General features: G+C 43.9%; 1 protein-coding gene across 1 annotated transcript in view; it reads right to left on the bottom strand.

Annotated features, from left to right (window-relative positions):
- Positions 1 to 27859, bottom strand: part of LOC141099782 (dynein axonemal heavy chain 5-like) — a 587253-nt gene that overhangs the window by 426139 nt on the left and 133255 nt on the right. The window contains exon 21 of the mRNA XM_073587845.1: positions 7896 to 8047. Coding sequence (XP_073443946.1) covers positions 7896 to 8047 — 152 coding nt within the window. The remainder of the gene's footprint in view (positions 1 to 7895; positions 8048 to 27859) is intronic.

Here is a 27859-nt window from a genome sequence, read left to right as displayed (position 1 = left end):
AGTTTTATTGCAAGCAAAGAGATAACTTCCAGCACCAGAGCCCAGGTGTGACCAAAATCCTTGTATTTCCAATACTTTCACCCACTAGAACAACTAAACATTTTGTATTTTGGTGTTCATACTTTGTTATGATCATTCCTTTTTAGGCTATGTGCCCACGCTAGCGTTTTTAAACGCTCAGGAATCGCATCCCCTTTCCCAGAAAACGCGCGTCTTTCCGCGTGATTCTTGCGCAGTTTGTCAAAAAGCCGCGCGTTTTTGACGCGATTTTTGACACGCTTTTCTGGGAACATTGGGGGAATGCTAAAAACGCTCAGCTATGCTGAGCTCCCTCCTCCCTTCCTGAGCGCGCTCTTTTCAGCGCGCCTTTACTAGCCCATCACAGGGCTGTATGCTGCTGCTGCTAGGAGGCTGACACTATGCAAAAACAATGAAATTAGCTCCTCCCCGGCAGTATACACCCACCGACAGGCACCAAGCACCTCAGTTGGTGAAAAAGCAGTAGGAGAAGCAACGAGAAAAAACTCGAACCATATGTACCAACCCAACAGGGGACTCTAAGACCCAACACGGTACAACTGAAAAAGGGAGGGTGCTGTGTCCCCCAATGAAGGCTCCAAGAAAGAGATTTTACGGTAAGAACCAAAAATCCATCTTTCTTTATCGCCTTATTGGGGGACACAGAATACCATGGGACGTCCCAAAGCAGTCCCAAGGGTGGGAACAGCAAAAAGGAACGAAAGTAACCGAAAGGCTCAGGTCGGCCGGTGAGCCACCGCCGCCTGCAGAACCTTCCTACCAACCACAGCATCAGACGAGGCCTGGGTATGAACCCTGTAGAACCTCGTGAAGGTGTGCAAAGATGACCAGGTTGCAGCCTTGCAAATTTGCATGGCCGAAGCCTGGTGACGAGCAGCCCACGAAGCTGCCACAGCCCGGGTGGAATGAGCTCTTACTCCCGGAGGGGGCCGCTTTTCCTGAAGACGATACGCTTCCAGAATGGTAGAACGAATCCAGCGAGCGATCGTGGATTTGGAAGCCGGAAGGCCCTTCTGGCGACCTTCAGAGATGATTAGCAAGGAATCGGACAGACGGAAGGAAGAGGTCCTGGCAAGATAGACACGCAGGGCTCTAACTACGTCCAGTTTGTGGAGAGACTTCTCAAGAGGATGAGATGGAGCCGGACAAAAAGAAGGAAGGACGATATCCTCATTGATATGGAAAGCGGAAACCACCTTTGGAAGAAAAGAAGGAACGGGCCTGAGGACGGCTTTGTCCTGATGGAGAATGAGGTAAGGGGAACGACATGACAAGGCCGCCAATTCAGAAACTCTTCTGATGGAGGAAATGGCGATCAAAAAGGTGACCTTCCAAGAGAGAAGGGAAAAAGGAATGTCCTGGAGAGGCTCGAACGGCGCCTTCTGGAGCGCGTTAAGAACGAGGTTGAGATCCCACGGGTCTATTGGCGAATGATGAGGGGGAGCCACGTGGGAAACCCCTTGTAGAAAGGTCTTGACCTGTGGTAGAGTAAGCGTTTCTGCAGCGTCTGATCCGGCACGAACGCTGCGGAAACGCTTACAAAAACGCAACGTGGGCACACAGCCTTACACTTATGTACTGATAAGAAAATTCATTTAAAAAAGTCAATGAAAGAAAATGTCAGCACCTATAAATGTTTTAGAGATAGAAATAAAGTCTCTTTCCTTCCTTTTTATTGCGATGAGGTGCTTGACTTGAGAAACACATGTAGATGTACAGGGTGAATTACCATAGGAATAGTTTAGCGACAGAGTTAAGATCAAACAGCTGCTTCTATATTAACAGCGGTGCAGAGTTCAATGATCACAATCCTGGAAGGCATTGTAAATTAAGAAGGAACAGCGAGGCGAATATGATTTTGTCATTACAGAGAAGACCCCTGGATTATAATAACACATGTACATAAATATGGAGAGTAAAACATTTCACACCCTGAAGTGCGAGAATCCTGACTCTAAGAGCAACAAGAAAAGGATTCAATTAAGAACAATTGCTGACAATGTGTAAGAGTGGTGGACTACAGTATTGTGTTCCTACCCCTGAAGACACCAATCGCGCTGTGCTGTATATTATAATGTGAATAGTGTCATGCAGTTTTAGATATATTTTTTCATGAATAGTGTAGAACAGGTACAGGTTAAAATTTAGGACATAAGGTAGTGACAATAGGACAACATAGACTATGGTATCATTATAAGTGTAATATGTTTAATGTAATGTATAATGTATGTGAAGGAGATCTGCCCAGCCATATAAAGTTAAAGGGGTATTCCCATCTCCAAGACCCTATTCTATATGTAGTAGAAATAATAATAATAATAATAATAATAATAATAATAATAAATAATAAATAACAAATACCTCCAATGAGAAATGTAGTATAGTTTTTTTATTCAATACATTTATTTCCTCATGTGCAGGCATTGCAGGACAATAGGTATCTATGGTTACGTTCTATGAAAATGTGACAGCAACATGCTAGTGGTCATAACCATGGATATCTAAGGTCCTGCAATGCCTGCACATGAGGAAAGAGACATAGGGAATCAAAAAAATGTATACTACATTTCTAATTGGAGATATTTGCTAATATTAGTATTATTACACCTAATACATATTGGGATAGGAGCTTGGACATGGGCATACTCGTTTAAGGTTCAGGGCTAGCCCATAGTGGGAGTGGTAAGCCCCCGTAAAAAGAGACTGCTTCCTGATAGTTAATTAAATAGGAAAATATGGTAACCAAGGTCAAGTTCAAGTGGCAGTGGCCATACATCTATCATTCAAAGCAGTGGTAAGCCTTAATGGAATCCATTGTGGACATTCCTGCAAAGTCTGGAGCTCAAGGCTTGGAACAGGTACTACAAAGAATGTAAGTCCGCAAGGACAGGGTCCTCTCCCCTCTGTACCAGTCTGTCATTGTAAATTTGTTTACTGTTAACGATATCTATAACTTTATATGTAACCCCCCTTCCCATGTATAGCACCATGGAATTAATGGATTATTATTATTACTACAAATAGTGCCTTATCCTTTGGTGTACAGGGGATGATGAATGTGGAACCTCATAAAGGGAAGGTAAAGGATCCCGGGTGCACTGCAGGACTAAAAGGGAAAACCCTGGGGCTGACAGGAAAAATAATTATAGGGATAGTCCAGGAGGAACGGATAGTAAAGGGCATGTCACACTAAGAGATATCGCTAGCAATATCGCTTTAACTAGTGACGTTATAGCGATATTGCTAGCGATATCTGTGTCTGATACTTAACAGCGGGAGGACGCAGGATCGCCTGACAGGTAAGTAGCAATCCCCGTCCCCAGCGATGTCGCTAGTGAGATCTGCCTGTGTGGCAGCTCACTTGCGACCACTTAGCGATGCACCAGCGATCCTGACCGCATCATATCGCTGGTCGGGATCGCTGGTACATTGCTAAGTGTGACAGTAACTTAATGCTGAAGATGCACTGTATTAACAAAGCATGAACTAAGAAGTGTTGCGCCCAATACCGCATGTTCCAATCTGATGAACTTGAACTGTCCATTAAACTTTTGCTTTTTAAAATTAACTTTGTTTCCCCAGAGCTATGTGTGGTGGCTCCTAAAGATGAGCCCTGGAAAAATTGTAGGCCTGTGGCCTACAACGGAGTATGATGCACACCTGGTAGTACACTGGGACTTAGACACGATTTTCCTGTAAAGTGCCAGGGCATTATTGGGGCAGCAGCTCGTCCATGGCTACCACCCTCATTCACTTTACACATGCACTTAAAGAACTCCAAGAAAAATTATCCATTGAGAGCAAATACAGTATTCTTCTATTAACCTTGAAAACACAGACTATTGTCCACTTGTAGAAATCTGCTAATTTGTGAAAGAAATCAATTAAGTTTCCACTGAAAAGTAGAAGTTACAGATATACATTTGTTACACAGATAAAAACAGATTTGGGTGAAACCAGATTCCCTTGCTAAACTCCTGTTCACAAACCACATCATGGGTATTGGTTTGAAAATGCATGTCCAGCTGCATCATCAGAATTCACCCTCAGATATCACCTAAGGAATAATGATACAACAGAACAAAATGTCAAAAAGCTTACCGGAAATAAATACTTTACTGAATGCTTTTTTTTAATTTGTGAAAATTAGGACAGAGCTTTCCTTTGGATACAATAAAAGGGGTTTTAAGGTTTTCTGTATGTAAACATAGTATAACATTTGTATAAAAATACATTGGCCCTAGGTTGCCATGTTTAAAGAGGTACTCTCATTTTATTAAATTGCTTTAGTTATAAAGCATGAAAATAAACAAGTTTGCAATCTACTCACTTTCTCTTTCTGCTTTCATTCTCATGCAATGAGAACTTTTATCTTACATCGTGAACATTGTTTCCAAGCAGGTCAGTCACCAGAATATGGCCAAGTGTAAAGGGAGTTTTACACACAGCGATATCGCTAGCAATATCGCTAAAGCATCACCGATTTGGTGAAGCAGCAGCGATATTGCTAGCGATATCGCTATGTGTGATACTTACCTCCGACCGGCTCCCCCGCTGTCTGTTGCTGATCGCGCAGCTCTATTTCTCGTCGGGCACTTCCTGCTGGGCTTCCTGCTGGCGCCGACGAACGACGCGTGGACACGGACGGGAGGACGTCAGGATCGCCTCGTCTGAAAGGTAAGTAACAACCACTGTATCGCTGCTGCATCGCTGTGAGATCTGCCTGTGTGGCAGCTCACTAGCGACCATTTAGCAATGCACCAGCGATCCTGACCGGGTCGTATCGTGGTCGGGATCGCTGGTGCATCGCTAAAAGTAAAGGGGCCTTAAATGGTAGTTACACTCCAGACTGAGGAGTTAACTTTTAATATCTCAGTCAGCTCTCTCCAGCCCATTGATTTCTATACATTAGTTAGCTGTTCACCTTTCTCTCCCCACCCTTCCTTCTCAGATCCCAATTGAGCTGCACTTGTCAGTCTTTCATAATCATATTCCCTGTCCCGCCAGCATCTGCAGTTTCAAGAGCAGATCTCTTAATTAATGCACTGTTATCTCTATCTATAAATTTAGTGATAACAATGTAGACTTCAGTACAATGACAGTAGCAGAAGTAAACTGACCAGAACAGTCATTCAAGGAAGAGTACCTGACTTCCTTCCAAGCAACCAGGAAGTAAGGAGATAGCAAAAGCTGTGACCTGCTCAATAGACAACGTGTGGATAACCCTTTAGCAAGTGTAAGGGGGTGAGATTTGATGTCTGTCTTGCTTCCCTTTCCTCTGATTGTCTTCCGGTTATTATGTTTACAACTGTGTATGCTTGCAGTACTGCTACATATAAATTGTGTATTATCGCTTATCTGTAATGTTATTGCCACATGTATGTGTTACCATTTTGTAGAAAGCTGTAATATATTGTATGTGTTATATTATTGCATAATATGTGTCTGTTGTGTATGTACAGTTAGGGTAAGTTAGTGAATCCTTTTGGGGACATTAGAGGAGGGAACTTTTAGTATATAGTTCCTATAGACTCGGTTAAGTGTAGTTCTGTTGAGGGCCACTAGATGGACACATACTAGTGGGTCTGATAGGTTTAGCTATAGATGGTTTATAGAGGGCTAATTGTAGGAGGGGCTGCCGGGTAGTAAGAGGATAGTTGGTTAGGAAGTTAGGTCAGACGGGGCCAGGGTGCCCTAGTGTCCACATGGGATATAGGCCTGGACAGATTGGCAGCCACGCAATGTTCAAGTGCTGCAGCCCACGTTACACACGACCACTGTGTCATAGCAGTGGGCCAGTACAGAAACGGAAAGATGTGGCGACTAGTTGCCTGGGCCGATGCTTTTAGGGCAGGAGTCGGCTGAACAGCTGAAGAGAAGGGAGCCGGAGCTTCGACGAGTTCGGTACAGATGGGCCAGATGCTTTACCAGAGGCAACTAAACCTGGTGGCTGATGATTTTGAGTCTGGGGTGAAACAGGCAGAAGGAATTGTCATCATTGCGAGGTTAGGCCAGGAAGGAACTGGGGAGCAGTCTAGGACGGTCCGGTCTGGGCGTGTACTCACCAGAAGTGACAGCCAGAAAGGGAAAGATGAGGAAACAAGCAAAAGTCACAATGTACCAGCTGTGGATGTACCATGTGAAGTACTCAGTAAAGAAAGTGTTAAAGTTAACTTGGACTGTGTCTCCATTGATGGGGGTCGCCTGAGAGAGGGACCGTCGTTGCCTGGGAAATGCCCAGAGGAAGTTGAAGCTGGAGATGCAGGTATGCCAGAGAGAAGAGTACCATTTTCTGTAGGGGAAGGACTGGACCTCGTTATTGCGGTTATCCAGGTCACGACTACAGTCCTGTCACTCCCTTACACATGCAACAATGTCTTTTGACTGCTTAGGCTTTGTTTACATGTCCCGTAGTGATCTGTTAGGCTAAGTTCACACTTGCGTATGGCTGGTCTGCGTATGGCTCAGAACGTCCTCCCTTAAGCTCCGTCTACTTCCGCATGCGTCCTGTGTACCTTTCATTAACATTGGGTATGCAGGGAAATGCGTTGTATGCAGATGCATCCACATGCGGCGTTTTGAGGTGCCCTGCCAACTGCACAGGAACGCAACATGTTGCATTTCTGTGCGATCAGTGGGCATGTCAAAACGCCGCATGCGGAAACATCCGCATACAACGCATGTCCCTGCGTACCCAATGTTAAAGATAAGTACGCAGGATGCATACGGAAGTAGGCAGAGCTTAAGGGAGGACGTACGGAGCCATATGCAAGTGTGAACTTAGCCTTAGAATGGATCCAGCAGCAATCCGTTGGCAAAAAAGTTGTGCAGACACAACTTTTTAGTCCATTTTTAAAAAACTGATCTCTGCTGAATTCATTTTTTTAACATTGAAGTCTATATAAATGGATCTGTTAATTAGCCATCTGTTTTTTCCATTTGTATCAGATCCTGTAAGCAGATCCTTTACAAATTAAAGAAAAACAGATGGCTATTTAACAGATCCATATTCCACAGACTTCAATGCTACAAAAACAGATGCAGAATAAATCAGTTTTTTAAAAAATGGCTTAAAAAGATGTGTCTGCACAACTTTTTTGCCAACGGATTGCTGCTGGACCTGTTCTAATGGATCATTACTGGACGTGTGAACACAGCCTTAATAGTGTCCCTATAGTATTCATTCTGTACTGCTCTGAGCTGTGCCAAGATGAGTTGCTCCTTTGGACAACATGTGAGAGCTGCTCGGCTATATTTTATTTTTCTAGTACATTATGTGTTCTTAATGGGATCTCAAAGAGCTCCTGTCCTCAATATAGAAAGTGGCTTACAGTTTCCATTAAGTCCTGACTTTTATATGGTAGGGCTTACTTTATCGGCTTAGTTTTCATAGTCTATGTTCATTCAGACACCCAACAGTTCAAGTCACAAAGTAACAGCAGATATTTTCATATTATTAATTATTATGCTTTGCTTATATAGCGCCATCTTATTCCGCAGTTCTTTACATACATTATCATCACTGTCCCCGATGGGGCTCACAATCTAAATTCCCTATCAGTATGTCTTTGGAAAGTGGGAGGAAACCAAAGAACCCGGAGGAAACCTACGCAAACACGGGGAGAATATACAAACTCCTTGCAGATGTTGTCCATGAAAAAATATGCTATATAAATATACCTTTAATGTTCATTTTTTTATTTTCAAAATGTCATGTTGGGCATTTCAGAACAAATCAATTATTTTCCGTTTGATAATTATTGTAAATTACAATGTTTTCAAGTTACAAAGGTTGTTTTTAAATCAATTTATTTTGTAACTTGAGGTACCACTGTATACAGTTATCATATGCTTACATTTGTCAATATTCAGGGAAGTCCAAGAAAGCTGTGTAAGGCCTGGTGATAGGACGTCTTCAATCTGACTGATGAAAGGCATCATAAGAGGTTTGAGCAGAGTTGGAATCCTATTAGTAAATGACTGATAATCCATCAGCATATCTTGAAGCCTTAAATATAAAGAAACAAAGCGGAGTTATAGGCTTGTACTGAAAAATGTAATCAAGTAGAACAAACAATTCATGTAAAGAGTAAAAAATTATCATCTTTACTTATGCACATCATTTTAGTCTTGCTTAAGTCAAGGAATAGGCTGCTGCTTGGGGCAACAATGAGGACCATTGCATACTACAAAAGCCAAAACAATCCGCCATTAAAATATATTAATACAACTTATTGAATGTTTAGTCCAAGCTCCTGAGAATGCTGTAGGTGCCACAAAGGACGAAAAGCACCTGTCTTCAGTACAAGAAGAACTGAATAAAAATGTATCCATCCGACATTAAACTTGGACTTTCTTAAGTCTGAGATAGGTAGGGCAGGCTCTGGATAGAATGTTTGATGTACAGTACGTAATTAGCGCCACACAATGCATATAACAGATCTGAATACAAAAACTTTTTAGGAACCTTGTCCACTTGTTCTCATTGTTACTATTTAATTTCTTGCTATCCAAATACATGTTTCACTGATAACTGTAAATGAGAAAACAGTCAACTTAAAGTGGTTGTCGACTATTAGGACAACTTCTTAAACTAAATGTTCGGCTCCGATAAAATAAAGTCTATACTCACCTCCCGTGTCGGCTCCATTCCAGTGGTGTTGGCACTCATGGTCCCAGGGCTGTGATTTGGTGGAATGACATGTGATGCTCGGCACCCAATGACACATGATGCCTGTTGCCCATTACTTAGACAACCCCTTCTTAAACTAAATGTTCGGCTCTGATAAAATAATAAAGTCTATACTCACCTCCTGTGTCGGCTCCATTCCAGTGGTGTCGGCATTCGTGGTCCCAGGACTGTAATGCGGTGGTGACACGTGATGCCCGTTGTCCAGTACTAGGACAACCCCTCCTTGAACTAAATGTTCGGCCTCAATAAAATAATAAAGCCTATACTTATCTACCGTGACAGCGCCGTTCCCACGGTGTCAGCACTTGCTCTCCCTTGGGCTGTGATATGGTGTTGTGACGCTGGTGCCCAATCAGCGCTGGCACCACTGTCTCAGCCTTCAGACAAACTGAAAATGAAAAGGAAGTCCAGGATGAGCACCAGCACTGGTTTCATCTTCATGTTAAGTTTGTACAAAGGCGAAACAGTGACACCAGTGCTGATTGGGCGCTGGCGTCACAACACCATATCACAGCTCAAGTGAGAGCGAGTGTCAACACAGCAATATGGTGCAGTCTCAGAGGTAAGTATAGGCTTTATTATTTTATCAGAGCCAAACATTTAGTATTTAGTTCAATAAGGAACTATACACCCCTTCCTATGCAGCCGCACACTCCGGTCCCGAGTGCAGGCGGCAGTGTCAGGTATTGATGCGAGTGACTCGCGCATCACACTCGCAAGTGTGACCGCGGCTTAAGGCTGTGGTCAGACGGCTATAGATTCTCTCATCTGGGAGCAGTTTGATGTTTTACATAGACTTGTATGGATGCTCATGATCCAAATTTTGGAACCACTCACAGCACGCTGTGATTTTTTTTCTCATGCCAAATCTGCATGAGAAAAAAAATAGCAGATCTGCACTGCCCCATAGTATAACATTTGTATAAAGGGAAAGGGGTACATGGGAGAGTCAGCTCATGATTGGAGTCTCTTCAGGAAAGCAGAGTCCTCGCACGGAACCAACCCGGTCCTAGGCGTATAACATGGTCAAGTGCTATCCAATGTTTTATCGGATAGCATTTGGACCAATGTTATACAAAGGCAATGTAGAAAAAGATTTCTCCAGTGAAGTAATAGTAAAACTTCACATTTATTTATAACGCATTAAAAAGGTATACTGTTGTGAACCCCTCTTAACCTGACTTCTGATTTTGGGCTCTCTCTGGTGGTGGCTGAGGGTAGTGGAGCTGGTCGGGTTGACAGAAGTCATCACCTGAAGACGATGAGTGGAAGTCAGGTGTTACAGAATGGGAAGATTTAAGTGAGCAAGCTTCCCTCAGTTGCAGCTGGTGATTTGTTTTTCTTCCTGTGCTTCTTGAAGTCCACTTGTCACCTGCTTGGTCCTGCATCGTTCAGATAAGTTATTTGTTTGCTGGAATCTTTTTGCATTTCATCCAGTTTTGCCTTTCTCTGCTTTCCGCTTTGCTGTGTGGGTTCAGCATTGTTCCCTGCTGGGACTGGTGCTGGACCCCGCTCCATATGCCACAGCTTATGTCAGTCTGTTCAGTATTGCTAATCCCCTGTTATAGCAGTGTCTTTGGTTTTGATTCCAGTTCACACCAGAATGTTGATCTAGTGGGGGAGAGGTCGGGTGGCCTCAGTATTTTTGCATATCAGACGTGTTGGATTTTTTAGGGTTTTTGCGTGATTATAGGGGGGGGAAGCCAGCACTGCTTAAGGTTAGAACGCATAAATTGAAGTGCATATGCACATAATATCCAGCTGTATTCAAAAATGAGATATTTGGCAAAAAAAAAAAAAAACGATCAATTCAATTGAGCCACCCCGCCGCGCCAAGGCAATCTCATGTGGGGGGTCCTACTCTACATTTATAATAAATACTGTGCCATTACGGCCTCCTAAGAGCATGACCACATCAAGTGCAATCTGTACCTGAACATTGCTGGATCGCTCCCATGAAGCCAGATGAAGCAAGTGCAGATGAAGGCCAACCAGGTCTGAACACAGACATATCAGGATTGACCTCCACACATTGCCCAACCAGCAAACATAGTTGAAGGGCGATATTGGCCCGGACACAGGTGCACAATTAAATAAAGCTTGGGGCAGGGCGGGGCTGACGTGTGTGTGCACAGCAGCCTAGATCCATCATAATGAACACAGAAAAATTTATTATAAATGTAGAGTAGGACCCCCCACATAAGATTGCCTTGGCGCAGCAGGGTGGCTCAATTGAATTGATCAATTTTTTTGCCAAATCTCTCATTTTTGAATACAGCTGGATATCATGTGCATATGCACTTCAATTTATGTGTTCTAACCTTAAGCAGTGCTGGCTTCCCCCCCTATTTTCTTGTTGTTGGTTTGTGGCTCACCACCACTGCTGCCGTGCACGCTTGGCTATGTCCGCTATAAATTTTTCTGTGTTCATTATGATGGATCTAGGCTGCTGTGCACACACACGTCAGCCCCGCCCTGCCCCAAGCTTTATTTAATTGTGCACCTGTGTCCGGGCCAATATCGCCCTTCAACTATGTTTGCTGGTTGGGCAATGTGTGGAGGTCAATCCTGATATGTCTGTGTTCAGACCTGGTTGGCCTTCATCTGCCCTTGTTTCATCTGGCTTCATGGGAGCGATCCAGCAATGTTCAGGTACAGATTGCACTTGATGTGGTCATGCTCTTAGGAGGCCGTAATGGCACAGTATTTATTATAAATGTAGAGTAGGACCCCCCACATGAGATTGCCTTGGTGCGGCGGGGTGGCTCAATTGAATTGATCAATTTTTTTGCCAAATATCTCATTTTTGAATACAGCTGGATATCATGTGCATATGCACTTCAATTTATGCGTTCTAACCTTAAGCAGTGCTGGCTTCCCCCCTATTTTCTTTTTGCGTGATTGCAGACAGTATCTTTTCTGTCCTGTGCTATCTAGACAGTTTGGGCCCCATCATTTGCTTATTCTATTTTCTGCCTGTGTTTGTGCCTCATCTTGTCTCACCAGCAATATATGTTTGGGGGGCTATCTATTCCTTTGGAGTTCTGCTCCGGGGCAGTTTAGCTTTCGCCTTTCTTGCTTTAGGCTTAGTTAACTCTTTGGCTGTGCCAAGGCGTCTAGGGCATCGTAGGTACGTCCCACGGCTAATTCTAGTTGTGTTGTTAGGTTTAGGGGTCTGCAATCCGCTAAGTTGCCAACCTGGCTGGTGTTCTGGTTGCCTAGCTTATTTCCCGGTTATCCTCCTCGGTGACCTAATCATATCAGTATACCAAAAGCACACTGATGAATCAGGAGGAACTAACAACCACCGCGTTTCGACTGTGAAGTCTTAATCATGGACCATCATTAACCCCTTAACCCACAGGGAGCTCTTTGCGCGGTTTTCTGTTTTCATTTTTCGCTCCCCTTCTTCCCAGAGCCATAAATTTTTATTTTTCCATCAACATGGTCATGTGAGGGCTTGTTTTTTGCAGGACGAGTTTTTGAACGACACCATTGGTTTTACCATGTCGTGTATCAGAAAACGGGAAAAAAAATTCCAAGTATGGTGAAATTGCAAAAAAAAAAATGCTATCCCACACTTTTTTATTTGGCTTTTTCACTAGGTTCACTAAATGCTAAAACTGACCTACCATTATGATTCTCCAGGTCATTACGAGTTCATAGACACCAAACATGTCTGGGCTCTTTTCTATTTAAGTGATGAAAAAAATATACAAAACTTTATTTTAAAAAAATTTGCGTCATTTCCCGTTACCCATAGCATCTCCATTTTTCGTGATCTTGGGTTGGGTGATAGCTTATTTTTTGTGTGCCGAGCTGACATTTTTAATGATACTATTTTAGTGCAGATATGATCTTTTCATAGCCCGTTATTGCATTGTCACTGTGACCAAAAAAACGTAATTCTGACGTTTTGACTTTTTTCTCTCTACGCCGTTTAGCGATTGGGTTAATCCTATTTTTATTGATAGATCGGGAGATTCTGAATGCGGCCATACCAAATATGTGTATGTTTGATTTTTTTTTTTTTTACTTTGAAAGGGGGTGATTCAGAGTACTGAAGGAGATAGCAGAAGAAATTTTTGAACCCCTCTCCATAATCTTTGAAAATTCTTGGAGAACAGGAGAAGTCCCAGAAGACTGGAGAAGAGCAAATGTTGTTCCTATCTTCAAAAAGGGGAAGAAGGTGGACCCAGGCAACTATAGGCCGGTGAGTCTGACTTCTATACCAGGAAAGATCTTTGAACAAATTATTAAACAACATGTATGTCAGTACCTGGATAAGAATGAAGTGATTAAACAGAGTCAGCATGGGTTTGTAACTAATAAATCAAGTCAGACTAACTTAATTTCCTTCTATGACGGAATCACTGATTGGGTGGATCAAAGAAATGCTGTAGATATAGTATATCTTGACTTCAGCAAAGCATTTGACAAAGTATCTCATACAATCCTTATTGAAAAAATGACTAAGTATGGAATGGACAAGGCAACTGTTAGGTGGATTCATAACTGGCTTAGTGATCGGACCCAAAGAGTGGTCGTAAATGGCTGCACATCCAGTTGGAAGAATGTCTCAAGTGGGGTACCACAGGGCTCTGTCCTGGGCCCTGTATTGTTCAACATCTTTATCAACGATTTAGATGAAGGAATTGAGGGTAAACTGATTAAATTTGCTGATGACACAAAGCTAGGAGGGATAGCTAATACTAGAGAAGAGAGAGAGGAGATTCAAAAAGATATAAATAAACTGGAGAAGTGGGCAGCAACTAACAGAATGGTTTTTAACAGGGAAAAATGCAAAGTTCTACATCTGGGCAATAAAAATGAAAAAAGCATATACAGAATGGGAGGAATAAGGCTAAGCAACAGCACATGTGAAAGACTTGGGTATACTAATAGATCACAGACTGAATATGAGTCAACAGTGTGATGCAGCAGCAAAAAAGGCAAATGCAATTCTAGGATGTATTAACAGAAGCATACAGTCTAGATCACGTGAAGTCATTATTTCCCTCTACTCCTCTTTGGTCAGACCTCATCTGGAATATTGTGTCCAGTTTTGGGCACCACATTTTAAAAAAGACATCAACAAACTGGAGCAAGTTCAGAAAAGAGCGACGAGAATGGTGACCGGTCTGCAAACCCTGTCTTATGAAGAAAGGTTGCAGGATTTGGGAATGTTTAGTTTGCAAAAGAGAAGACTGAGAGGAGACTTAATAGCTGTCAACAAATATCTAAAGGGCTGTCACATTGTAGAAGGATCATCTTTATTCTCATTTGCACAAGGAAAGACTAGAAGCAATGGGATGAAACTGAATGGGCGGAGACACAGATTAGATATTAGAAAAAACTTTTTGACAGAGTGACCAATGAGTGGAACAGGCTGCCACGAGAAGTGGCGAGTTCTCCTCCAATGGAAGTCTTCAAACAGAGGCTGGACAGACATCTGACTGGGATGATTTAGCGAATCCTGCTTTGAGCAGGGGGTTGGACAAGATGGCCCAGGAGGTCCCTTTCAACTCAATGATTCTATTATTCTATTATATATTTATTTTACACTTTTAAAAACATTTTTTTTGTACTTTTGGCATGCTTCAATAGTCTCCATGAGAGACTAGAAGCTGCAGCAACCTGATCAGCACTGCTACATAGAGGCGATGATCAGATCGCCTCTATATAGCAGAATTACTCACTTGCTATGAGCATGGTGCTCACAGCAAGCCGTCATTGACAACCATAGAGGTGTCCAGGAGACCTCTAGCTGTCATGCCAATGAACCGGTGACCAGCGATCATGTGATGCAGGTCACCGGTGGGCAGATTTCCGGCGTGACTGCCGGAAGCGCATGTTAAATGCTGGTGTCAGCGTTTAACATTGGGATTTAACGGGTTAATAGCAGCGGGTGGATCGCGATTCCACCCACGGCTATTGTGGGCACATGTCAGCTGCTCAAAACAGCTGATATGTGCCGGGAAACATGGTCCACTGCCAGAGCCCAGTCAAAGTGAGGGAGTCCCACATCGGCATAATTGTACGCCTGATGTTGGAAAGGGGATAAGACCTCACAGTCGAAACAAGTTGATTGTTAGTCCCTTCTGATTCCTCAGTGTGCTTTTGATATACCCTTTTAATAGGTTATAAATAAATGTGAAGTTTTACTTTTACCTCGCTGGAGAAATCTTTTTCTATATTGCCATAGTATAACATTGGTCCGAGTCCTATCCGATAAAACATTGGATAGCCCTTGGCCATGTTATATGCTCTTATGAGCGAGCTCTAACTGCTTTCAAAAGCCTGTTGGTTGCACAAATAAACAAGCAGACACCTTAGCTGTAACTGTAATCTGAGCTCTAATATTGCATTATTGTAGAAAATATGGCTTTAGGCAATGGGGAAAACATTAAAGATCTCAAATTTACATTTATAAAGCTTTACTTTAGGTTTCAATTTGAAATGTTTAAAATTGTAGTTCAGAGTCAAAAATTGATATTGATCACTATTTGTCCCCAACATGTTGTGCCCTAAAACACTCTGATTTCCTAAGCAAAAATAGCATATAATTATTAAATTATGTATGACTCATTTATTCAAACTTAATTGTAGACACCATGCATTTAGAAACATTAATGTTAAAAATGCATGGGGCCAAAAGTGAAACATGGTGGAGACCGTGTCCCTATGTGGGTCTCCATTAGTTCTGCAGGTATCAGGGAGCTTCATTTCATTGATGTTATCATGAATTCACAGATTTACTGTTCTATATTGAAAGAGAAGACGCCACCATAACTCCAGCTTAGTAGAAGTACATTTTTTCTAAATGCATGGGGTCTACAAGAAACATCGTGATGGCAATGTCATTACATGGGGCTGCATTAGTAAAACTGAAGAAGATTTTGCAATTAAGTTTATATTATTAACCTTACTTTCATGTTATGGGTTAAAAATTATTCTTTAGAGTTCAGTCTTGGCAAAATTTTGTAAAATTTTCATGTCTTCAGTGAGATCGGGATTGAAATTTCGCTTTTCTAAAGGGGTGTACTCACTTATGCCAAGCACTATATACATACACACACACTTAGCATTCAACTTTGCATATAGCTTTGTGAAGTGGAACTAGGTCAGTTTTAGCCAACGTTTCCACAAACGCAGACCTTAGTTTTGCATTCATTCAGCAGATTCTCGTTCTGACTTCCCTAAGCATAGCTAAGAATACATGTACAAGTTGAAAAACCAAGCAAGAACTTGTAGCTTTCCCTGCACCTTCCTCTGACAAGAATTTCCAAAGTTACAATTGGATGTGACAGATTCACAGACGATGCTGCGTGCCTGGCTACCTGTCAAATACTAGAGTTCTCCAGATGAGATGGCGGTGTACTATGTCCCAGTGGAGGACACAGATCATGAGGGAGCTGTTCAGACTAGTGACCTAGAATTAATGGCAACACATAGAGAGGTTGTTTTTCATTATTATTTGCAAGCTTGGTAAGTACAGGTCACAGTTACCACTGAAGATCTGCAGATTCTTTATACTTGGTTGCTCATGTGTCAACAGTAATCTCCTTCAACTGGTGTCTGCATCACTGAAACCAGCAGACATATTTGCACTGTACCTCAGTGCCAGGGGCACAAACGGACAGCAAAGATCTGTGCCAGAGCAGCACACTGGCCCCTAGCGCTAAAACACCTCATTTCAAAGCCTCCACTTGTGCCTCCTTTTACAATCCACCAGTATATGTGAGCTATCAGCTTACTTCTCTACCTGCAATGCAACAGACAGCTGTAGGCTGCATGTAAGATGGCAGTAACCTCAAATCCCTCCTGTATAGATGGATGGGTCACACATATGATATGTCCACACATAGTCACTGAAAAAACTCAGTATAGCTTTTTTCAAAGTTTATAATAATTATAATAGGACAACATCACTGCTTATAAAGATGGTGTAAAAATATTGATTTCTATGATTTTCATTTATGTAAGATGCACCATTCAATAAAGCCATTTAATGTCAGGTGACATTGTAATGAGGCTCTGTCAGTGGTCACCTGGCAGCTCTAAAAAGACTACACTGAACAGGCTTGGAGCAAGTTACTCAGTTTCCAAGAGTCCTGGGGTTGCCCTGGCCTTCACCATTTAACCCCTAGACAGGGATCTGGATTTACACAGGGACTCCTGGGCAAGGGTCACAGAGTCAGCTGCTGTTTTGGGATCACAAGCTGGAGAGGATAGTCAGGTGGTGTTCAGGGTATGGGGGAGGGGTAAACACCTTTGGCTGAGAATGTTATTTGTGTATGTGTAACTGTTATAAAATTAATACAAATTTACTCGATTTAAAAAAAAGGATTGTCAGCTAGCTGGGTCAAAACCAAGAGGGCTGCAAAGGTAAAAAATCATCAGGTTGAAGAAACCTCAATAAACAAGCCAAGGTCAAACCAGGAAAACACAAAAAAGAAACTGGAGCAGAAAAAACAGACCTTAACCAGGGACACAGTAGCTATATCTGGAAGCTTTCAGCAGTAAGCTGGAAGCTTTAGTAGGATGTGATGCCTTTCAATGGGCCGAAGCAAGGAGCTGATATCAGCTGGACAGCACACACACCCTTACTGTCAGACTGGACAGCACTGTAGGTACCAGCTACCCTAAACTTATTGGCTCCTTCACCGTCCAGAGCTTCTGAATAAGACAGTTTTTATATCACCTGCGCTGCCCACAGAGTGAATACAGCGGTACAGGTGATAGAAGCAGATGTTACAGGAGCAGCTTCTGTTGGAGATGCGACACATTCTATACATGTTGTGCAGACTAACAGATGGCACATTCGTCTAAGCGAACTCCACATCCAGTATGTGTATGCTGACATGCAGTCAGGTTCTGATTCGTGCTGCCCTTTGTCATATGACAGGTTCCCTTTAAGATGTTTTGCACACTAAAGGCGCTGAGTGCCACAGCGTTTCAGATAAAACATTTTTTCAATAGCCAGATCGGGACTATAGAGAGATAAGAGAAAAGTATGCCCCCGGCTCCTGCAAGTTTCTCACCATATCGCCCGAGTTGAATGACAGGTCACTCCAATATGTGTACACGGGGAGGAACCTATCAACTGGAGCACAGTGGGGAGAAGCCAGCTGGAGACAACAACTGATTAGTTAGATCTCACTCTATAGTCCCTGGCAAGCTTTACAAACTATGATTTCTCTGAAATGCTGCAAGCCAGGCTTTTATTCATGTTGCCCATTATTTGACCAGCATGAATCTAAAGGCCCCGTTACACATAACGATGTCCCAGCGATCCCACCAACGATCCGACATCGTTATCAGGACCAGCGAGCAAGCTGGTTTCCAATGTAAACAGCAGGTATCTAAGAGCCGTGCAGCTCTTGGTTCCCCCTTTTTACCCTAGATACCAGCGTGCACGCAGGTATCCAACGTAAACATCGGGTAACTAAAAGTGCTGGTATCTAGGGTAAACAGCGGGTATCCAAGAGCCGCTCGGCTTTTAGTTACCCGATGTTTATGTTGGAAACCAACATCCAGAGTCACTGATTGCTGGTCTCTCGCTGCCACACACAGCGATGCGTGCTGGCCAGCAGGAGACCAACGATCAAAAAATGGTCCAGGACGATCGTGCACGATCAGCGATACCCGGCAGGGGGGCCCGTCGCTGATCCCTGTCACACACAGCGATGTCGCTGGAGAGATCGCTGATGCGTCACAAAATCAGCGATCTCTCTAGCGATCTCGCTGTGTGTGTGACGGAGCCCTAATGATAGGCTCTCTTTAAATGGAATCTTTAAGCAGGATATTGCTATGTGTAACATCCCTGCCAGTATCACTGCATGGCTTCCCATCTCCCATCTTACTCACCACTCCGGGCCATGCTGTGAGTTCTGTCCTCTGCCGGCTCCATGCTCTGTGTCTCATGTCCTTGTTTGCTGCATACTTCCTGGTTGTATGCTTCGGGCGGCTGCCCTGGCACTGCTTCTCACAGAGACAGTGTTCACCTTCCTAAAGTGTCCCCAGCCAATTGCCAAGAGGCATCAGGTACTTAAGGCATCCCCACCTCATGCCTGAGCAACAAACTCTTTCAGTTTGTCTTTGGCTACTGAGTTGCCAGGTCCTGTCCTGCTATTTCTCTTGTTCCACCTTCTAGGGGGCTGCATACCCTGGCCCGTACCCTGTGTCTTGTTCTCTGCCTCCCTGAGGGCTGCATACTCAGGCCTGAATCTTCTGTCCTGTACTTGTCCATTGTCTGTCCTTGTCTATACTGAGTACTAAACCTGTACCCGTACCTGACCCTGTCTGAACTAAGTCCTTTACCTGTGTCCGTTTGTACCCTATCTGTAGCCTTTCCTATTTCACTGTGTGTTTCCTTGTGTTCACTCCTTCTGCTCTTTGCTCCGCATCCTGCAGTTCTGCTCTTTGCTCCGTATCCCGCGGTTCTGCTCTTTGCTCCACATCCTGCGGTGCTGCACCTTGCGGTGCTGCTTTGCTCTCTGCACTCTGCAACTTTGCTCTGCTCCCGCTCCGCTTCCTGTGTATCTTTGTCCATCCTGTCTGAACTGGTTCCTAATGGTTCCTGTCTCTCCAGTCTGAACAGGTCCCTACCTGTTCCCATATACCACTCATACCTGTCTGTGTTCCTGTCCCTTCCGAATCAGTTCCTGTCCCTCTAGTCCGAACCATACCCGCCTGGCTGCCAAGAGTGTCAGCCGAGCCCGTCTGTACTTGCCCGCACCTGCTATTGGTGTTCAGTCCCTCAGTGGGATCAGCTGCTACAGCCAGACCCCGCCTGGAGTGGTACTTGGTAGCTACCTGCCGCACAAGCTTGACTTCACCATCAGAGGCTCCAGTGAGCATCAAGGTAGCTGCTTAGTCACGCACCTTCCAAGGTAGTCTGGTTGTGGAGCAGTGGGGCCACAATCCCACGCTCGCACCTTCCAGTCAGGGTGCGAGCGATTTGTGGGGCCTCTGAGGCTTAGTTGCCACAGAGGTACTGCACCTTCTCCTAGGGTGTAGTGCCCCACCATCCAGGTAAGTTGGAGGCTCCTGACCACGCTCCAACACTCGCACCCCACACAATAGAGTAGTTCAGCAAAACCACATTGCAGCTCCTTGCTTAGAGAGAAGCAGAGCACCTTTGGTGGTTCCCTGCTTGTTACACTAAACGTGCTGGGCGGTGGGTGGAATTGAGAATATATAAAAAAGCGGGATGGTTTAGGATTAGAGGTCAGTCAGTCAGTCAGTCGGGGAGTCGTAGAGAGGAAGCCACTCGGAGAGGAGTGGGGATCCCTGGAAAAGAAATGGAGGAAGGAGAAAGACATTGAACCAAAGCCTGAGCTTCCACAGGAGGGAAAGCCAAGTACGGAACGGAGTGAAAGGGAACCCAGAGGATGTGGGTTAGAAAAAAGAACGCTGCCTAGAAGTTCTAAGCGCAAGGCCGGGGCCCGGTCCCCGAGGTTGTATGGACACTAATGGTTCTGCAGCAGACACCGGTGGAGTAGTGGGCTGTAAATGCACTACTCCCATCTAAGACTTGAGGGCACAACAGCAACATGGATAGAGAGCCGGGACATAGGAGTAGAGAGTCCCTGAAGCCGGCTACAGCTGTCTGCCGTACAAGTAGAAGTTCTTGGGAACATCTGCAAGGAGGAACTCCAGTGTAACTCAGTAATAGGAAATCTTCACACTTAAAGGCGCTATAGAGGAGACGTTCAGAAAAGGCACATAAGTTGGCGGAGCGTGGAAGGGAGCATTCCATCTTGCCTGGAGGTTGACTGAGTCCCTGACCCGGAGGACACGGCACAGAAGCGGGCACTACAGACTGAGTAAAGCTTTGGAACTACATGCCCTGGTGTCCTCCATTCCTTCCTGCATCTGTCCGCCTGGCACTGCTACATCCCCTGCGCCGGACACTACACCATCTAAGTGTCTCTTCACCTATCCTGACCTGGGACAACAGCCCTACCTGTAGAGGGCTATAACATTATTGCTGCACCACACCATCTGTCCCAGAGGATCTGTCTGCCGCGTCGGCTTAACACCTCCCTTGCCGAACACCACAGGTGGTGTCACAAACTATTCATCTGACTACATTCCACCATTCATATCTTCCTATTACTTGGGTGCCCAGGGCCACGGTCCCGGTCACCGCTGCTGTGACACATCCCACTGATACCAGCCTGGTACCGAGTACCCCATGGCCCTGGGGGGGCGACCCAGATACACTAAGTAATCCACCATAATGTAAGGGCAGATACTTGGATTACAGTGATGTGTCACTTCCTGGGCTGTGTTTTGCTTTTTCAATACAATCAGTGTTTTATCAGCAGGAGATTATCATAACAGGACAAATGCATCCTAGTCCAACCACACCCCCAGCACTGATTAGTAGCCCTCTGTCACTATACAATGTACATAGAGAGCGGTGGTGTGGGTGTGGGTTATAAAAAGCTCAACAACTAAGCTATGCTAGAACTGCAGCAGAGAAAATTATGAGTGTCAAAACTGCTGAACGCAGTAAACTACGTGATACATCGCTAGGAATCAGGGCCTCTGTCCCTCCATTATGCAGCTGTCAGATTACAAAGCAAAATCCTGCTGATAAGATTCCCTTTAACACTACAGTAAAATAACAAAATGGATGCATGCTACTACGCAAAAAGTTACCAAAACAAAATCTTTTCTGACCTTACTCAGCACTCTGAAGCTATTGGTTGAAGCTTCCAAACATAGATTTCCTGCTCTTCAGCTATTGGCTGAAGCTTCATCACAAAGACTTCCTGCTCTTCAGCTATTGGCTGAAGCTTCCAAACATAGACTTCCTGCTCTTCAGCTATTGCCTGAAGCCAATAATTTGCAGGTATTTTATTTAAAATGTCATTTATTATTGATAGTTTGAGAAAGAAATGAGGGAGTAAATGCTTTCATCTTAGATTATATGCTTTATAAACAGGTTGCTTGTAATTCTCTAATAGGATCAGTGGGACACATTGTAGCTCTCACTGCTGTAAAACCAACATAAAGTAAAGTAAAACAATGTCCCCAAACCAGGCCATGATGTTCCCATAGTTCAAATGGATTGAAACCCTTCCCAAAATATTTGTTGGTTTGACGTGCAAACGGATCTGTTTTCTAACAAGAATATAAAACCAAAGAAAAGCTGACCGAGAAATTTTTACTACATGGTCAATTTTTCTTCCCACTTTAGACTTAGAGACTATAAAGTGACTTAAAATGCAATATGGAAACACGAACTGGCACCTATTACAATGTATTGTTGGACATGCGTCAATCTAATGAGAATTATATTGAGCTAATGAGGCATGCGGGGAGGGGGGACAAAAGATGTTAGTCGAGATTTTGATAAAAGGTTGAGTTATAGCAATTTAACGTACTGCTTTGATATCTAGCTTAAGAATGTAAGCATCTACTGTATGTGACTCTTAAATTTTGTATGAAATTTAATAAAAATAGTTTAAAAAAAAAAAGAATATATAACCAATGGATAAAATGCTATAGAAATAAACTAGAAGATTATAAAAAAAAACTAACGAGTTTGATCGAATATGTAATGTGACTGTCATTTTTGGGTATTCGATTTTCATACAGGCGACAAATGAATTTCCATTGCATGACACAGACTTCCAACCGAGAGGAAACATAGTCTACTCTGTAAATATTTAATGACGCCCCAAGGATAAAAGAAATGTTAGTATTTTGTAGCTCTCCTGCCTGACAGTTTTAGCTGCACAGTTTGAGTTACTGCCATTTTGTTAAAACAAAAACTCAACTACTGTATGACCACATGAAGAGGAATAGTATAGGGTGCTGAATTTCGGCTTAAGAGCAATAAATGACTGATTCTTACATCTTCATTAACATTATTTTGTTAGAATAAAAAACTTAAGCTTAATATAGTGACATAACAGAGAGGAGACTGCAATATACAACTGTGCGTATAATGGTTGCGAAAGGGAATCTGTTAGCAAACAGCGGCATTTATCTTCAGTCATCGGGGTAATCTGCAGGTGTATACCTGTGCCACAGTCCATTTGGAAGTGCAGGGGCAGTGACCCGTCAGCGCTCAATATCCACTCTCCTATCACGTCCACCACTCCATGACGGACTTCCAGCTCCGCACACACGTTACAGATCAGAATGTCACTCAAGGAGCGGTGGTCATGATTACCGTGCACTAATAGTCCCAGCGCAATACCGATGACTAAAGGCAAGAAAACAGAACGTTATTTTGTCACTGCAGTCACACTTACAGATGGACTGCCGAATATGTTTAAAATGGTATTTAAGTGCAGATTACCACCATGGCTGCCTTTTTTCATTCCTGACAGGTTCCTGTTATCTTCAAGATCCATATTCATACTTATGAATTTTAATTTTATTAATTACTTACAACAGGACTACAATGTTCTAAGTCATCTAATACAGCAAACAATATAGTGTAAAGAAGTAGATCCAAACTCACAAACCGTCAAGAGCACTAGAAGCTCAAGTTTCCTAATAATTACAAAAAATATGCTGATCAAAGGGTCGCCATCCCCAAGAGAGTCACTATTCTATTCATTGGGCATATAAATTGTCTAGCGACTGTCTTTTCAGATCTCCAAGCTGAGAGAGGAAAATCACCATTATGTAAGTACAATGGCTAAGCAGCATTATAAATCATAGCTTCACAATACACTCCCCAACAATGAGCCTGCAACACCCAGAAGGAAGTCATGGAATTATGGAAATATCAGGATCGATAGATATAATAATGATATGCAAATGATCAAATAATTTAAAAATATTTTCAAAACATGCTGATTTATTCATGATCAACTATGAGCTCCACATGCAGAAATAAGCATACTTATATGCCTTGGTATGCAATTAATGAGGTTATTCAAGGTTCTCTGAGGAATGTTCAGTCTCGTTGAAAGCACTTGGGCACTCAAATCATCAAGATCCACTGCTGGTTGTTCCCTCTGCAATTACCAACTAATGATGTCTCATATATACACAATGGGAGACAGGTTTGGAGGCTGCAAACCATGGTAGCACAATCAACAAATGGCTTGGCATTGCAGCACAGAAAAACTTCTCGTTGGACACTTTGCAGAAATGACTATATCACTGGTTCTAAATTCAAATCAAAGTAACTCTTAACTGTTTGTATATGCTTAATAAAGACTAGAGAGGTCTGATTTCCCTACATTATACCGTCCAACACCATAATCCCAGGAGTAGGATCGATGTGACATTCCCTTTTGAAGGTCTACTCATGGCTTTGCCCATGTGGTCACTAGAGCAGGCTCCAGCTATGGTTAGATTCAAGACAAAAGCTTGACTCATCACTGAGGATAGACCTCCTTTTCATCTTCCAATGTGGTCTTGCTCTGCACCATGATAGCCTTTGAGAGTGATGGCGTGAGGTTAATGAATTACATGTAGATGGACATTATTATTATTATAGCGCCATTTATTCCATGGCGCTTTACATGTGAGGAGGGGTATACATAATACATACATGTACAGTAATCTTAAACAGTACAAGTCACGACTGGTACAGGATGAGAGAGGACCCTGCCCGCGAGGGCTCACAATCTACAGCAGGATGGGTGAGGATACAGTAGGCAAGGGTAGAGCTGGTCGTGCAGCGGTTTGGTGGATCGGTGGTTACTGCAAGTTGTAGGCTTGTCAGAAGAGGTAGGTCTTCAAGTTCTTTTTGAAGGTTTCCATGGTAGGCGAGAGTCTGATATGTTGTGGTAGAGAGTTCCAGAGTAGAGGGGATGCGCGGGAGAAATCTTGTATGCGATTGTGGGAAGAGGAGATAAGAGGGGAGTACAGAAGGAGATCTTGTGAGGATCGGAAGTTTCGTGCAGGTAAGTACCGGGAGACTAGGTCACAGATGTATGGAGGACTCAGGTTGTGGATGGCTTTGTATGTCATGGTTAGGGTTTTGAACTGGAGTCTTTGGGTAATGGGGAGCCAGTGCAGGGATTGACAGAGGGGAGAGGCCGGGGAATAGCGGGGGGACAGGTGGATTAGTCGGGCAGCAGAGTTAAGAATAGATTGGAGGGGTGCGAGAGTGTTAGAGGGGAGGCCACAGAGCAGGAGGTTGCAGTAGTCAAGGCGGGAGATGATGAGGGCATGGACTAGGGTTTTTGCAGATTCTTGGTTGAGGAATGTACGGATCTGTGAAATATTTTTGAGTTGAAGTCGGCAGGAAGCGGAAAGGGCTTGGATATGTGGTTTGAAAGAGATCAGTGTCAAGGATAACCCCGAGGCAGCGAGCTTGTGGGACTGGAGAGAGTGGGCAGCCGTTTACTTTAATGGATAGGTCCATTGGGGGGGGGGGGGGTTGGGTCACGTGAGATGGGCGAAAGATGATTAATTCTGTTTTGTCCATATTAAGTTTTAGAAATCTAGCGGAGAAGGAGGAAATAGCAGACAGACATTGAGGGATTCTGTTTAGTAGGGAGGTGATATCTGGTTCAGAGATATAGATCTGTGTATCATCAGCATAGAGAGGATACTGAAAGCCATGAGATTCTATGAGCTGTCCGAGGCCGAAGGTGTAAACGGAGAAGAGCAGGGGCCCTAGGACTGAACCTTGCGGTACTCCGATGGATAGGGGGCACGGTGAGGAGGTGGTGTGCGAATGGGAGACGCTGAATGTCCGGTCTGCTAGGTATGACATTGACATGTTGCCCAAAATTGTGCAAACGTCTCCTGATGGTTTGTGAAGACACTGTTTAACTTCTTAAATGTGATATGTGAAGTCCTATTTCACTTGCAGTATAGAAAGGTTCAAGCATGGAACTAATGGTATGGCCAATTTTCCAAAGTGTCAGCGAAGTCATCTTTTCAACACGACAAAACCAGGCCATATGTTGCTCATGCCACTGTGAGCAGCCAGTGTGCCCTACACATGCTACCGTGGCCTGTAGTGTCTCCAGACTTGCCTACTATTGAGCACATCTGGGATGTCTTTGGACAGCGATTATAAAGGGAGCTGACAGCAGAAGATCTTGATGATTTATGTTCCAAATGTGCATTCAGAGTGGCAGACCACTGTTCAGACAACCATTAACGATGTCATTTATAGCATGTCGAGTGTTACACCGCTCCGCCATACTCACCCGACCTCTGCTCCCACGCCGCAGGCAGCCTCCGCTCCCATGCCGCAGCCTCTCTCCACCCGACGGACGCGGCGGTCACCTGAGACAGGCTCGCGACCGATGCCTTCCCTGCATGCTATGCGCATGCGCCATAGGCCGCGGCCACGCCTCCTTCCTGCTTCTTATGCTCCGGCTGTGCCCTGACCCGGAAGCACCTTTGGACCAATGGCTGACCAGACGGGGCCATATCAGGCCGCTTCTTCTGAGGGAGGCACCTGATCGTTGTGTTTCCTAGCACTCTGGCCTCACTTCATCGTGTGCTCTCTGCTCCTGCAGTTCCGTTCTCGGCTGCTCCCCGCAGCAGCCTCTCAGCTCTGCTACCTGTGTTCCTTGTTCTCGTCCGCAGTCCAGCCTCCAGTGTTCCTGCCATCCTACTCCAGTCCTGTGTCCAGTGTTCCCGCCGTCCTACTCCAGTCCTGTCTCCAGTGTTCCCGCCGTCCTACTCCAGTCCTGTCTCCAGTGTTCCCGCCGTCCTACTCCAGTCCAGCTTCCAGTGTTCCCGCCGTCCTACTCCAGTCCAGCTTCCAGTGTTCTTGCTGTCCTACTCCAGCCCTGCCTTCAGTGCCCTTGCCGTCCTACTCCAGTCTCCGTCTTACTCCGGTCCATCCTGAGCCGCCCCTCTCGGTACCGGCTACCGTGGTACTCGAACCCCTGGGCCTGCTCCTAACGGTCCCTGTCGGTTCCATCTGGCAGCTCAACTGGGGCCCCTCGGTGCCACGGGCCAGAGGGTCCACTCCCGGAGGTTCCTTCTCCAGACCACCCACGCTAACATCGCGACCTGCAAGTGCAAGTATTTCTGAACGTGAAACTCATACTTGACACTTAATAAAGCAAGTTGTTTTGAAAACTTTATCTCCATCGTTTTATCATTTGCATATTATTACCATGTCTATCCATCCTGTGATTTTTCATAATTCCATGACAGTGTTGCAATTTCATTGTTGAAGACCATATAATATTTAGGGTTGGGGTAGTCACTATGTCGACATGTTATCCTTTGTTTTGTAATTCCAAAGCTTTTTAAAAAAACAAAATAGGGTGTTACATTCTGTTATATACTATTGTAGTTTCCTTCCTCATGTTCCCTTCATGTCATAAAATTCAGGCAACATATTTTACATATTTCTTTGGCCAAGGTTCCTGGAAGCAATTGCTCTCAGAATCGTTGTCCATAGGACCTAAAGGCAAATTCGGCATGACTTAGCCCATGGCAATATAAAACGGTCAACAGTCAGTTTAGCGCATCGTTTGCTATTGAGTAAAATGTGAAAAGTGGAACATGCAGCGTTCTCAAAACCTATTCATATTCATGACATTTCCTGTTATGATTTAATTACATTCATTCTGTAAGTTTCTTCGTCTTCAGTAAATGTATCTGTTCCTAACCACTTAGCAGTCACATACTGGCAGCTCTGGGTTTTTGCTGACAACCACATTTCAATCTTTGCTCTCTTTACTGCAATTCCCCCGACTCTGAAACGGTCTGCAGTTTTTAATAACTTTGGCATAAGCACAAAATCTGATATTAGATTTTTTTTTAAATTTTATTTGTTTTGTTTGTTATTTTGTGATAAAGCCACATTAGATAACTGCATAAAAGCAAGAGCAGAGAAATTCCATTATGGCAAAGCTTTGAGCCCATCTTAAATTGTGCCGGACACACACACACACACACGTTATTTAACATAGATTCCTTGCTCTAGATATATTACAGTCTGTCCCACCTAGGAAAAGGACTAATGAGACTTGATATGGTCATTAGAGTTGAGTGAAACGGGTCGAAAAATTTCAAAAGTTGCCGACTTTTGGCAAAGTCGGGTTTCATGAAACGAAACCCGACCCTAGGATGAGGTCAGCCACGAGGTCGGCGACTTAAGCGCCAAAGTCGCGTTTCAAAAGTTTGTTTTGCGCTCTTTTTCAGCCAATCAGGATCCACGGACAC

Source organism: Dendrobates tinctorius, unplaced genomic scaffold (genome assembly GCF_039654945.1).
Source record: "Dendrobates tinctorius isolate UK_male_01 unplaced genomic scaffold, ASM3965494v1 ptg000102l, whole genome shotgun sequence".
Classification (NCBI taxonomy): domain Eukaryota; kingdom Metazoa; phylum Chordata; class Amphibia; order Anura; family Dendrobatidae; genus Dendrobates; species Dendrobates tinctorius.
The sequence above is the reverse complement of the archived record's forward strand: the minus strand, read 5'-3'. Positions and strand labels throughout refer to the sequence as shown.